Source organism: Eumetopias jubatus, unplaced genomic scaffold (genome assembly GCF_037043125.1).
Source record: "Eumetopias jubatus isolate StellerSeaLion01/CBP00866 unplaced genomic scaffold, mEumJub1_p1.0 scaffold_9, whole genome shotgun sequence".
NCBI classification, from domain to species: domain Eukaryota; kingdom Metazoa; phylum Chordata; class Mammalia; order Carnivora; family Otariidae; genus Eumetopias; species Eumetopias jubatus.
In genome coordinates, this window is record NW_028274815.1 from 113,194,751 (window position 1) to 113,208,606 (window position 13,856).

The 13,856-nt window shown below is 53.2% G+C and overlaps 1 protein-coding gene across 1 annotated transcript; it reads left to right on the plus strand.

The window, feature by feature from the left end:
• Positions 1-1,520: 1,520 nt before the first annotated feature.
• On the plus strand, positions 1,521-7,136 carry SRXN1 (sulfiredoxin 1). The gene is made up of 2 exons (XM_028118752.2): positions 1,521-1,736; positions 5,183-7,136. Exons 1-2 carry the CDS (start codon positions 1,521-1,523, stop codon positions 5,384-5,386), a joined length of 420 nt encoding a protein of 139 aa, XP_027974553.1. The 3' UTR covers positions 5,387-7,136.
• Positions 7,137-13,856: the final 6,720 nt, after the last annotated feature.

The window sequence follows — 13,856 nt, forward strand, 5'->3', positions numbered from 1 at the left end:
CAAATCTCCCCACAACCATTTTAACAGAAGAGAACGATGAGGCTCAGAGAGGTTAAGCAACTTGCCTGAAAACACACAACTAGGCAGTGGCCCAATGGTATCCAAACCCAGGCAAATCTGTGCCAAAGTCCTAATGTTGCCATGGATGCTGATACACACCTGGAATTTAAACCAGGAGCCTCTGGGGCGCCTGGGTGGCTTAGTCGTTAAGCGTCTGCCTTCGGCTCAGGTCATGATCCCAGCGTCCTGGGATCAAGCCCCACATGGGGCTCCCTGCTCCGCAAGAAGTCTGCTTCTCCCTCTCCCACTCCCCTTGCTTGTGTCCCTGCTCTTGCTATCTCTCTCTCTGTCAAATAAATAAAATCTTTAAAAAATAAATAAATAAACCAGGAGCCTCTGCCTACCTCCCCCTGGCCCCAGAGGATGCTGGGTGCTGAACCTGGGCATCAGAGGAAAGAGGACTTTGAATGGGAGAGAGTGGGGCTGGCACTCAGCATGTCTGGACCCAAGTCATCACCACCACCACCACCCACCCCACCCCACCCCCTCCTCAGCCTCAGTGTCCACATCTGTAAGCAGGTGTTGGTGGCTAAGTGGTCCTGGGCTATAAGGCTCAGATGACTTTCATTTTCAGCTGCCCTACCTTGGACAAGCAGTTCAATAATTCTACATCTTAGTGGTGCTGTGAGGATGCGATGAGAGAGTTAGTGCGCATGCTTAGGGCAGTGCCCACACATTGTCAGCAGCATTCCAGAAGGCTCCTTGTGACAGTTACTTTGGCTGAACAGAGGCAGCCAGCAGTGAGGTACAGAATGTACTCTGGAGTGAGACAGCCTGGATTTGAACCCTGCCTGGCTCAGCCACTTACTAGCTCCGTGACCTTGGGCGAATCACTTACAGCTCGCTGTGCCTCAGTCTTCTCATCTGTAAAAAGGGAATAATAATCACACCTATCTTGCGGGGTTGTTTGGAGACTGAAATAAGTTAATACCTACGCAAAGTGTTCCCAACAGCGCCTGACAGCACCAGATTCGCAGTTTTACTCTTGTCGGTATTGGTATCGCCTCCTTGGCCATTCCCGCTACTGCTCCGACGGCCGGGGCCGCCGAGCACCGCGGGTTTTGCCGACTCATCCTCGCCGGGCAGGTCCGGCCGCCCCCCTCGTCCCCGCCCCCGCCCCCGCCCCCGCCCCCGCCGCGGGCCTGAGTCACCCGGGCCTCCGCGTCAGCCGCGCCCCTGCCGCCCCGCGACCTGCAGACTCACCCTGAGTCAGCCTGCCCGGGCGCTTCCACTCCGGGACGCGGCGAGGCAGAGGGGAGGCTGCGGGGCGCCCCCCGGCGGACAGGCCAAGTCCCGCGCGGGCCGCTGCTTGCAGCCGGCGGGGAGCGCGGGGCCGGACCACTTCCGGGCGGGGGGGACACGCGCTCGCCCCGGCGGCCGCCCCCGCCGCCTGCGCAGAGTGGTACGGCCCGACCGGGGTTAAAGCTCGCGGGCGGCGCGGCTGCGGCGGCGGCGGAGCGATGGGGCTGCGCGCGGGAGGAGGGCTGGGCAGGGCCGGGGCCGGGGTCGGCCGGGGGGCGCCTGGGGGACCCGGGCCGAGCAGCGGCGCGCAGGGCGGCAGCATCCACTCGGGCTGCATCGCCGCGGTGCACAACGTGCCGCTGAGCGTGCTCATCCGGCCACTGCCGTCCGTGCTGGACCCGGCCAAGGTGCAGAGCCTCGTGGACACGATCCGGGTGAGGCCCGGGGAGGCGGGCCGGAGGGAGGGCTCCGCAGGAGGGAGGTCACACTGGACTCGAGACGGGACTGGTTCCAGGCGCTCCGCCGGGGCCCAGCATTTGCTGTGTGACCTTGAGCAAGGGGCTGGGCCTCTCTGGGCCTCTGTTTCCTCGCTTGAGCAAGCAGGAGATTGGAGGAGATAATTTAAAAAAAACGATCGCGAACTCTGTTTATAAAGCTAGCACTTGCAGTGCCCAGGAGCTGTTTCAAGTGCCTGAGCTTCATGCCAACCCTGTGAGGTAGATGCTACTACTGTCCTTCTTTTACAGACGGGGAAACTGAGGCACGGAGGATTTTTTTTTTTTTAAGGTAACTTGACCAAGGTCAGGCACTTTGAAAGTGGCACAGACTGGCTCCAGTGCCCAGCAGCTTGGCCACCACACTCTGGAGTTAAGCCATGCTGTCATTGCTGGCTGTTACAGTCAGTGGCTGTGGGACTGGACATGTCATGTCTGCTGGGAGGCCCTTGCTGGAACTGGATCTGGGAGAGGACAGGGATCAGCCCCATCACTGAGAGAGGGTGTTGAAGAATGGGGAAGTGATCCTGGCAGGAACTTTATGGGAGGAAAGGAACATGTGTGTCAGGTTGGGCCTGCGTAGCATCGTGTCACCTTTCCCCATCAGACCCTTGGAAGGTGGTCCTGGCAGACTCCAAGGCCCCACCAGACCCCTCTACAGCTCCCCAGATTGCCACAGGGCCTGCTCCCTCTCTTGGCTCAGGCCTCTGCCCCCTCTCTGCCCTTGCTAACACTGCCCTGGCCTCTCAAGATTACCCCCCTTAACCCGAGGTATTTTCCCATAAAGCACTTCTGTCCCTCAGGCTTATATATTTGTTTGCGTTCTATTGTCTGTCTTCTCAGGTCAACTGCACAAAAGCGGGGACTTTGGTCATATCCTGGCAGTTTCCTCAACACTAACTAGCATGGTGCCCAGCTGTTTGTGGAGGATCTAGCCATGTATGTGCTCTCCCACCCCCAGGCCTTTGCACAGGCTCTTTTACCCCTGCCAGGAACTCTTCCATCTCTTCCTTACTGTTTCTAACTCCTTCTTGGTCTTACTCTCCCAGTGTCCGTGTCTTCCCTGATGCCCCCCTACTCGGTTAGTGGCCTCTTGTGGGCCCCCAGACACCTGCATGCTCAGCAGCAGAGCTCCGATCCCCCTGGGTGTTAATGGCCTGTTTAGACACCTGTCTTCCATGCTAGAACCATATGCTCGTGGAGGGCAAGAACCAAGCCTGTCTTTACTTACCATATGTATTCATTTTCTATGGCAACTGTAACAAATTGCCAGGAGTTAGTGGCTTAAAACAATACAAATGTGTTATTTCCTAGTTCTGTAGTTCAGAAGTCCAAAATGGGTCTCCGCGGGCTACAATCAAGGTGTCAGCAGGGCTGCATTCCTTCTGGAGGCTCTTGGGGAGAATCCTTTTCCTTGCCTTTCCCAGCTTCTAGAGACCACCCACAATCTTTGGCTCATGGCTTCTTTCCCCGCATCTCCAAAGCCAGCAACATCAGACCTCCTCTTTTGCCTTTTCCACTTTCAAGGACGCCAGTGATTACATGCAACCCATCTGGATAACCCAGAATAATCTCTCCATCTCAGGATCCTTAACTTCATTCCATCTGCAAAGTCCCCTTGGCCTACCCAGGCTTCAGGGATTAGAACGGGGACGTTTTGGGGGGCCATGACCCCGCCCACTCACCATCGTGCCCCCCGGCGCCCAGCACAAGGCCCGTCCGGCACCGGCTCCTCGTTCATGCCCCTCTGCCGGATGGGCTGTGCTCCACACCTCCCAGGCGTCAGCTCTGTGACTCTTCACCTGCAGCCCCAGAGAGCATCCACACCCATTTTACAGATGAGGAACGGCTCTCAGAGAGCTGAGGCCGTTTGCCCTGGGTCCCCCAGCAGCTCCGTGGAGGAGCTGAAATTCAGATGCAGGATTTTTTGGGTTCCAGAACCCCCGCCTGTCACTGCTGGGCCTTACTGCTTACTAGTCATTTCTGGAATAAATGGATAAATGAACCCATCAAATAAGCATAATAAAAGAGAACCCATGGGCCAGTTGGCAGGAGGCCTCCTAGGCAGCTCACGCCTAATGTGGTCTCCCCACTGTGCTCCATCCCCCACCCCCACCCCCCCACACCCCCTCCCGCCACCTCGGGCTTTACCCACTCTGCACCTCGCTGCTCAGGCCCCTAACAGAAAGTCAACCTGGATTCTCTTCTTCCTCTTCTCCTTACATTCAGCCCTTCTGCCAGTCTCCTCCGAGCTGCCCCCATGTCCTGAACCTGTCTGCCTCTCCCTGACCCATCCACGTCTTCATCCAGACCAGGGTCTTCTGCTGGATACCTGCTAAGGCCTCACCTTGGTTTCCCCTTTGTCCACCCCTTTGTTTTGGTGAAACCTGCTCTCTCATGACAGCTTTCTAGAAGGGTCATCCAATCATGTCACCCGCCACTGTTAGAAACCAACCTGCACAGTCTGGCTCCTACTGACCTTTCTGACCTCTTATACTCCTCCACCTCCAGCCCATTCTGTTTACACTGGCCTCCTTGCCATGCCTCCAGCATGGTGACCTTGTTCTGGCCTCAGGTCTTTTGCATTTGCTGTTCCCTCCAGTAATACAGAGCATACATTACTGAGCACTTTCCATGTGCCAAGCATTGTTCGGAGTGCTTTACATACACTTACTCACTTAACTCAACAGCTCTATGAGGTGGGTCTCTTATCTTCATCCCTATTTGATAGACGGGGCAGGTGAGGCGCAGAGATTAATTGTCCAAGATGACGTAGCAGTTACGTAGCAGAGCTGAGATTTGAACCTAGGCAGTCAGGCTCTGACTCTATAAACTGTTCCACCTGTCTCTCTTCCCAAGCCAACTCCTCTGCGTTCCGTCTCTGCTCCCTTGTGACCTCAGAGAGCCCGCGCGGATGCCCATCCCGGGCCTGTCAGCCTGTGTTATTGTCCTCACAGCATAGGTCATTCCAGCTCTCACTCTTTCGTTCCATCTGCCCCACCAGACTGGAGTCCCGTGAAGGCAGGGGCTATGCCTGGCCCATTCTGGCTGTACTTTATTCCCGGAGTCTAGAACAGGGCCAAACAGAGAGTGTGTATGCGGTATAATAATAAACTGATAAATGTTTAACAACCTGGTCTCTAGGGGGGAAGAGCCCTGATTTGTAGCATCTGCTCGTTTCCCTGATGTAAATCAGTGTGGCTGATTTTCAAGCTACTGAGTTGATGACAACCAGCTCACAAAATTTCTGAATATTTAACAGTTGTCTCCCATAAGCCAGCATGAGCCAGTGAGTACCCTGTTGGAGCTCAGCGCCGGTTAACAGAGTCCACACCGCAAACCACCACGCCTTGCGCCGTGCTCACTGACACTGTCCTCTTCTCTAGGAGGATCCAGACAGCGTCCCCCCTATTGATGTCCTCTGGATCAAAGGGGCCCAGGGTGGTGACTACTTCTACTCCTTTGGGGGCTGCCACCGCTATGCGGCCTACCAGCAGCTGCAGCGAGAGACCATCCCTGCCAAGCTTGTCCGGTCCACCCTCTCAGACCTCAGGGTGTACCTGGGTGCTTCAACACCAGACTTACAATAGCAGCCTCCTTGGTGCCTCCCAACACTCCCAAGAGCCCGGAAGACACAACCTGGCCTCTAGGGCACCAGGCCATGCAGGAAGCGATCGGGCTCAGGGGCACATTCTCTGTGCCTAGGGGGCGGTCTGACTCTGAGCACCTGTTCCACTAGCTGCAAGACCGTGGACTCATTACTGAACAATGTGGGAGCCCCAGATCCCACTGCTGCAGAAACGGGGACGTGTCTTTGCTCTCGAGGTATTCTTGAGAGAATGAAATGGAAAAGGAGATGGGTTGGGAGAGCGACCTGTTCCTGGCTCCAGATCCCCAAGCACAAGGTCCTACATTTTTGTCTGTGTATCTCCCATTATGTGGAATACGTTCAGCTGCAAGTAAAGGAAAGCCTAGGTTACAGTGGCTTAAACAAAGAGAAGTCTGTCCACACAGCGTGAATTCTGGAGAGAGGTGGTATTGCTTCAGCACCCCAGTGAAGATAGGACTCACATCTCTGATTCCATTTGGCCTTGTTACTTCATGGTCAAAGATAGCTGCTGGACCTCCAGAAATTGTGGCTGTGTTCAAGGAAGAAAGGTGTGGGGGAGGAAGAAGGGCCAAGCCAGCTGTCGACTTCTATCATGAAGTCAGACCTTTTTCAGAGGCCTGTTTCCTGTTCTACCCCCTGCATATTTCTACTTAGGTCTCCTTGGCCCAAACCAGCTACAGTTGCCACCCCTGGCTGCAAAGAAAGCTAAGATGGCAGGGAACAGAATTGTCATAACCAGTAGACCCTTCATATTCCATCTTGTGGAACCGGCACACCGCTTCCTGAAATAAAATCCCATTATCAAGAGAGAAATAAGGAATTGTGTATCAGTTAGTCTTTGCCGTGTAACAGACCATCTCCAAACTTGACAGCTGAATGCACGTCATTCATTTGCCTACAGTTCTGCAGGTTTGCAATTTGGGCTGGACACATGGGTATAGTTCTGCTGGGCTAGCCCAGCATCACTCCCAAGGCTGCATGCAGTCAGCTATTACCTCGAATAGGGCTGGATGGTCTAAGATGGCCCTACTCACTTGTCTGGCATTTGGCAGGCTGGAGGCTGGGTGACTTTGTCCTCGTTCATGCTGCAGTCTCGCCAGCAGTTTCGCTCAGGCTTACTGACATGGCTTCAGAGTATCATGAGAGTGAAAGTAGAAGCTGCAAGGCAGATGGATCTCTCCCAGGGCTGGGCCTGCTCTACTAGGGGCATCTGTCATGGTCTGTACTGGTGGGGTGGGGGTAGGCCAGATGGGACATTCCAAAGGGGCTTCTGAAAACAAGAGTCCTGGGTGAAGGAGAGAAGGACAGGAAGGGTGCAAAGTGAAGCAGGTTTTGCTCTCACTGTTCTGCTAAGGGATCTCGGTCCCTGGATGTTTTCAAGCCTCAGTTTTCCCAGCTCAGTAACCAAGACAACAGCTTTCCCACCCATTCTCTGTCCCAGGGAAAGATGACTGAGGTGACCAATTTAAATGTAAAATGAATATAATCCTAAATGCAGTGTAATATCCTAGAACCAAAAAAAGGACATTGGTGGAAAAACTGGAGATCTGAATAAGGTGTGGATTTTAATAATATACCAGTCTCAGTCTCTTAGTTTTGACAAATGTACATGTAAAACGTAAGGTGATGGTGGGGTAGGCTGGGTGCAGAATTTGGGGGAACTCTTTACTCTCTTTGCAGCTTGTAAGTCAAAAATCATTCCCAAATAAAAGTTCATTTAATAAAAATGAGAGGGTGTACTTGCTTTGGACTGCCAGTTTAGGTTCTCAACAGGTTTGCTACAACACGGATTGCTGGGCCCCAGCCCCAGAGTCTCTGACTTAGCAGGTCTGGAGTGGGGCCTGCAGATTTGCTTTTCTAGCGAGTTCCCGGTGCTGCTGCTGCTGCTGCTGTCCAGGGACCACAAGCTGAGACCACTGATCCAGACTTAGGCAATGATTTTCAAATATGGTGACACCCCCTCCACCCACATTGGGCTGAGTCCCAGGAGCCCATGTTATGGGATTAGCTTGTGCACCCACCCATTCATCGTAGGGCATTGGATGAGCCCCTCCCTGGAGGTTTTTTCTAAGCTGTCAAATGGACTCTCTACCCCTGAGATTTGTACCAAGGGTCAGGAAGCTGAGGGCAGGTTTTGTAAACTGCTGTCATGAGGTGCCACTGGTTCATGTGAGTAATCACCTCCTCCTGACCCACTGGTCGAGGATACCAGAACAGTTGCCCCTTCCTGAGAAAGCTTTTCCTTCTTGCAGGTAAGACCCAAGCAGACAGCACTAGGGGCCCTGTGTCTAGACACTGGGAGGGCGGTGTGGAATAGATTTGAAGTAGGAGGTATTGGTCATTCTTTTATTATTATTATTTTTTAATTTAAATTCAATTTATAGAGTACATCGTTAGTTAGTTTCAGATGCAGAGTTCAGTGATTCATCAGTTGCACACAACACCCAGTGCTCATCACAAAAAGTGCCCTCGTTAATGCCCATCACCCAGTTACCCCATCCTCCCACCCACCGCCCCTCTAGCAACCCCGTTTGTTTTCTAGAGTTCAGAGTCTCTCGTGGTTTGACTCCCTCTTTGATTTCTTGCCACAGAAGATGAGCAGGGTTTTGAAATTGGCTGGTTGCTCTCAGTGGAAGCTGAGAGCTGCATTTTTCTCTTTGCGCCAGCAGGTGGCGCTGCTTCCTGGCCTGCCACAGCAGGGCGGGGCCTCTAGCCTGCAGAGCAAGTTCTGTGGGAAGAGTGTGGTGGAGGGAGGGGCTTGACTGCAAGGGAGATGAATCAGGTGCCCAGAGAAGCCCGGGGCTTCAGGGTCGCGGAGACCCGGCTGGGAGTTTCAGGTTCTCTTTACCCTGTCCACTCCTGCTCTGTGGTCATACACACATCATGGCCTCTCTGGTCTACACTGGGGGGTACTGAGCCAGATGGTCTCAAGCTCAGCAAAGGTGGTACCTCCTGCAAGAAGTTTCCCGATACTTCAGGCTGAGCCACATGCCTCTTCTGGGCTCCCCAGTCTGTGTGTCCCCTCCCCAGACAAACCACTGCCCCCCAGGAACTTGGGTCCAGTGAAAGTGTGTAGGGACCCCTTAGGCCCCTCGCTGCCCTGGAACCCACCCCCAGTCACCACGGAAGATTTAAAATGGTTTTTAATTTCACAAGTTAGATGTGCATAATTCACCTTTTAAACATAAAGATATTAAAATGCTAAATAATTAAAAATTCCAGTAAGAGAGGCAAGCTGAGACCCGCTGAAAGTCCTAGTTCCTGGTGGCCCCTGTGCCCTCCCCACTTTTGGGACAGTTACCTTCATGACTTTGGCATATACCCTTCCAGACCTTGTTCTAACTTTGTAGTAATGTAGTGTGTAAGGTATAAGTAAAGCATGCTTTTCTTTTTTACACTATTTTGCAGATTGCATTCCTCACCCCAGCACTGTGCCATTCCCCCCATTATTAGCCATTATTTGCCATTCACCCCATTAATTGTCTTTGCTCTTCTCCCAGAGTCTCCCTCATTCTGGTCACTTCCTCAAAGGGGCCTCCCCTGACCATTCTGTCTAAAATGGTCTCCCTCCCCTAGATTCTGTCACCTTACTCGGCTTTATTTTCTTTGTGGCATTTATCACACTCTCTGAAGTTATCTTCTGTGTCTGTTTCTGTCTCACTGGCTAGAAAACATTGTCCAGGCAAGACTTGATCTATCTTATCACTGTAGGCCCACTGCTCAAAACATAGTAAGTGTTCAATAAGTATTTGTTGGATGCATAAGTGCCATGGAGGTCTAGCTCATTCTTTTAATTACTATGTGGCATTCCAAGGTCTGAATACCACCATTTCCTAGTCATTCTCCTGTTAATGGACAGTTGAGCTTTCCCGTTTTGCTGTTCTGAACAACTTTGATGGCACTCTCCCTCCTCTCTCCACTGTATCCCTGGGAGAGGGACTGCCTCGCTGATCCATAGCTCAGTTTCTGACTTCTAAGGTACGAGCAGATTGCTCTGCGGGGTGGCTGTTCCAAGTGCCTTTTCCTCCAGCAGAGTTTGGAGGGGCCGCTTTCCTTCCCTGCACTCCAGCCAGCGCTTCTTAACCTTTTTTTGGGTCATGAACATAGTTGAGAATCCAAAGAAAGCCACAAGCCCTTTCTCCAGAACACACACACACACACACACACACACACACACACACACACAAATATGTTGGGCCATTTCTGGGGCTCCTTGGACTTGATGGCCTCATCCCCCAGGGGACCCTGTATCGAATGTTTAGAAGCCTAATTATCTGATTGTATGGATGGGAACACTGAGGCACACACAGATGGGGGTGTGAATGAATGAATAAATGGGATGTAGTTTTGTGGGGTTCAAGAAAAGTGTTCAGGCCTGATCTGCCTCCAGTCAGAAAAACACTTCCTGGGGGAAAGGGGGGATGGACTCTAAGGGTCTAGGCAGCTCCACCTGTCAGCTCCGGCCAAAGGCAGGCTCAGTCTGGCATCCAGGGTCAAAGTGGGGAAGCAGGCAGAGGCTGCAAGGCCTTCATCCCTGCCTCCGGTACACGTGCGTGTTGACAGCCACATTTGCTTCCCTGCCGGCTCTGCCCGAGCGGTCCGATCCTGACTTGGGCATTCCCACGGAGCGGGAAGGTAGGGAGAGCTCATCACAGAAAGACCATCATCAGAATCATGGTTTCCACACTTGACACGCTAGTCCCGACAGGTGGGCTGGGCAGACATTATCTTCCCTGTGGGACAGATGGGTAAACTGAGGCCGAGGCCGCCCCCAGAGCCGTTAACCGCCCGCCCGCACACACGGACCCCCGCCGGCCATCCGCCCGGCCCTCCCTCGCCGCCCCTTCCCCGGGCCTGACCCCCGGCGCTGCCTGACGGATGACCTCAGCTGCCGCCAATCCATTGGTTCCAGCTCCCGGGGGGGTGCGCGCAGAACAAAGCGCGCTTTGTGGCGGGGCCGTCCCCTCGCCCGGCGCGTCCGCCGCCGGGACCCCCTCCGGAACTCCGAGCGACGCCCCCCGGCCGACAGCCGTGTAATGTCTTCCAGGCCGCGCGGCTCCTTCCAGAGCCCGAGGGCCGCGCTCGCTTCCCCCCCCCCCGCCCCGGGGGCTCCCCGGGGCCGCCCAGGGGCCCCGCTTGCCGCCCCCGCCACGGCGGCGGGATTGGAGGGCGCCCCCAGGGGGAGGTCGTGCTGGCCGCCAACCTGTCCTTGCGGAGGGAGCCGGGGGGCAGGAGGACTCGCCGCCCGTGGCCCTGGCTGCAGGGCAGGTGCCACCACCTGATAGCCTTCTGCTCTAACCCCTGGAGCGACCGTATGGGGTGGAAAAGGCTCTTAATGGTGGTGGTGTCCTTGCTGCAATTACGATTATTGTCATTGTTTCGCGGCCGTGACAGGGAGTCGCTTTGATTCTCACAGACCTGCGTTTGAACCTTGACTTTGCCACCTACTGGCTGTGGATATGTTCACCTCTCAGGACAACAGCAGTAGCGGCAAGCATTTCTTGAGCACCTACTGTGTGCCAGACACCACTAAGTGCTTAAAGGCTTTATTTAATTCATTTAATCCTCCAAGGACCTTAGGAGGGAGGAGGTATTATCCTCCTTTTACAGAGGAGGGAGCCGTGGCCCCTGAAGACAGACTCACTGCCCTGAGCCTCAGTCTTCTTGTCTGTACAATAGACCCTCAAGGGCCATCTATTCTCATCACTTACCTCCTTCCAGATGAGGACACAGGGGCTGGGAGCAGGGTGACCGGGGACATCCAGCATGTTCTGCCCCTAAGACCCTCTGTCGTTTGAGGATTTTCCATGGGAGGTACATCTGCCCACAGGCTTGTAGGAGAGGGAGCAGTAGGAGGAGGGTCTGCCTACAGCCGGAAACCTTTCCCAAGAGGCAAGTTTCACTGTCCTGTCCTGCCCTTGAGGGGTTAGGGGGTGATGGCAGAAAGAGAAAGAAACCATGCCCGGAGAGGGGACCAAGGGGCCACAGAGAGAGCTAGGCAGGGCTGGGGCTCACTGCCCCCCAACCCCCTTCACACAACGCCGTGAACTTGCACCCTCAAATTAGTGTTGGACACATGCACCAGCCACTGTTCCAGTCACTGGGGTCATCAGAGAACAAAACAGATAAAAATCCCTGTCCTCTTGAGGTCCATTCAAGGGAAATGGGCAAGAAACACACACGAGACATGTATAAAGTGTAAAACGCAGTAGCTAGTAGTGATACATGCTATGAGAGAAGAGCAGAGGAAGGAGAAAGAATGAGATGGAAAATATTGACTCTGTTAAGGTGGCTGGCCTCTCTGAGGTGGGGGCATTGACCTGAATAGAGAGGAAAGAAGCCCCGCAGACGTCAAAGGGAAGCAGGTTCCAAGCAGAAGGAACAGCACATGCAGAGGCCCTGAGGTAGGAACCTGCTTGGAGTGTCCAAGACAGAGCAAGGTCACTGTGGTGGGGGAGACCTGGCTGGAACAGGTGAGGAGGTAGGAGAGATGGGCACCATCGGCTTGGGAAGGGTGTCATAGGTGGTTAAGGCTTCGGTTTTTCCCTCCAAGTGATCTGGGAGCCATGTGAGGCTTTGAGCAGAGGGGAGACCTGGGCTGGCTCTGGCAGCTGAGCCAAGCAGAGATGAGAAGGGGCTGGAGGGGGAGTCTGCTGCTGTCACCAGGGCCCAGGTGTTGGTTGGTGGACTGGACCAGGGTGCAGAGAAGGGGTCAGGATCCAGATGTAATAGGAAGATGGAGTCCCAGAATTTTCCAGTGGATGGAACTGGATCTGAGGGATGAGAGAAGGACTTCAGTAACCCCCAAATTTGGGGGTCCACCAGCCGTTTCCAGAACCTTCACTGCAGACCAGAATGTGGCCAGAGTCCCCAGGTGAATCCCACTCTTCTGCTGGTGCCCCGGTGGACTTGGCCAAGCACAGAACACACAGTAGGTGCTCTGGTTCCCCAAGAGCACAGTGAGGAGGTGAGGAGGTGAGGAGGTGAGGCTAGAAAAACATCTGTCAAAACCCATCAAGAGCCTCCTTCACAATATGGGCCACTTGGGAGAGGCGGGCTTCATCCCACCTTCAGGGACCACCGTTTTTGAATTATTAAATCTATTTGCTTTTATTCTACTTAAAAAAAAATTTTTTTAAGGAAACTTGAGACAGCCAGACTAAATGGAAATCAGTAGCACGTGACATAAAGAAATGTGGCTGTCAGTATAAACAAGGTAAACACAGCACCATTACCGACTTCTCCAGATCTAGCTGAGGCTGCTCTCGCTTTGTAGCAAGAGTCTGAAAGACCCATCCCCACCGACCCAGGGCTCTCTTCTTGCAGGAGTCGGAAGTGGAAGAGAAGGAGAAAGCATTCATCGTCTTGCTTTCTGCATCCTCCCCTTTTTTTCATTCCATTTAACAAGCAGAAAGCACTTATGATATTATTTAAATGCTTCCCAACTATGAAGCCAATTAACACTCAACAGCAACGCTGTGATGCAGGTACATTTATTACCCCACTTTGCAAATAAAGAAACTGAGGCTCAGAGAGATGAGATCCCTTGCCTAAGTCACACAGCACAGATGAGGCAGAGCCAAGATCCAAACCCGCCTCCCACTGTGGAAGCCATTCATTTGACCACCACACGGTCTGTCTCTTGAAGGCATTTCATTATCACTTAGGAAGCACCGAACTACTGGAACTAGAAAAGCTCTCAATTAATTTTAATTCTGTGAAAGTGTCTACTAAAATGTAAGTATATCGCACCACCTCTTGCTTAAAAATGTTTCAGGATTGAATTTAAAAACAATTCCAGGGCTGCCTGGGTGGCTCAGTCATTAAACGTCTGCCTTCAGCTCAGGTCATGATCCCAGGGTCCTGGGATCGAGCCCGGTGTCAGGCTCCCTGCTCGGCGGGAAGCCTGCTTCTCCCTCTCCCACTCCCCCTGCTTATGTTCCCTCTCTCGCTGTGTCTCTCTCTGTCAAATAAATAAAATCTTAAAAAAATAAATAAATAAATAAATAAATAAATAAATAAATAAACAAAAACAATTCCAGACTCCTCACCATCAATGTCCTGAATGACCTGCCCATGCTCAGATCATGCCACTCCAGCTAGGATGACTGCCTTTGTTCCCGATGGCTTTCTGACCTCAGGGCCTTTGCAAATGCTCTTGCTGCAGCCTGGAATGCCTTTCCTCTGGTTCTTCTTGGAATGCCTTTCCTCTGGTTCTTCTGGCTCCTTCACATCCTTCAGGACTCAGCTCAAATGTCAACTCCTTAGAGAGGCTTTCCCTGTTTCCTCTTCCTCCCACACTCTCCCCAATATTCTCACCCTGTTTTTTCCTTTGCAGCTTGTAATTATTTTGTTTATTTGCCTGTGTACCTGTTCTTTTTCCTGCTGCCCTACTATGATGTAAGCCCTGTGCAAGCAGAATCTAGTGGGCACAGTAGCTCAGCATCTGA

Excerpts from the sequence above, each read along its gene's own strand:
- SRXN1 (XM_028118752.2), top strand. The coding sequence starts at position 1,521 with ATGGGGCTGCGCGCGGGAGGAGGGCTGGGCAGGGCCGGGGCCGGGGTC. Across the intron at positions 1,737-5,182 it reads GCCTCGTGGACACGATCCGG|GAGGATCCAGACAGCGTCCC; the intron begins GTGAGGCCCGGG and ends CCTCTTCTCTAG.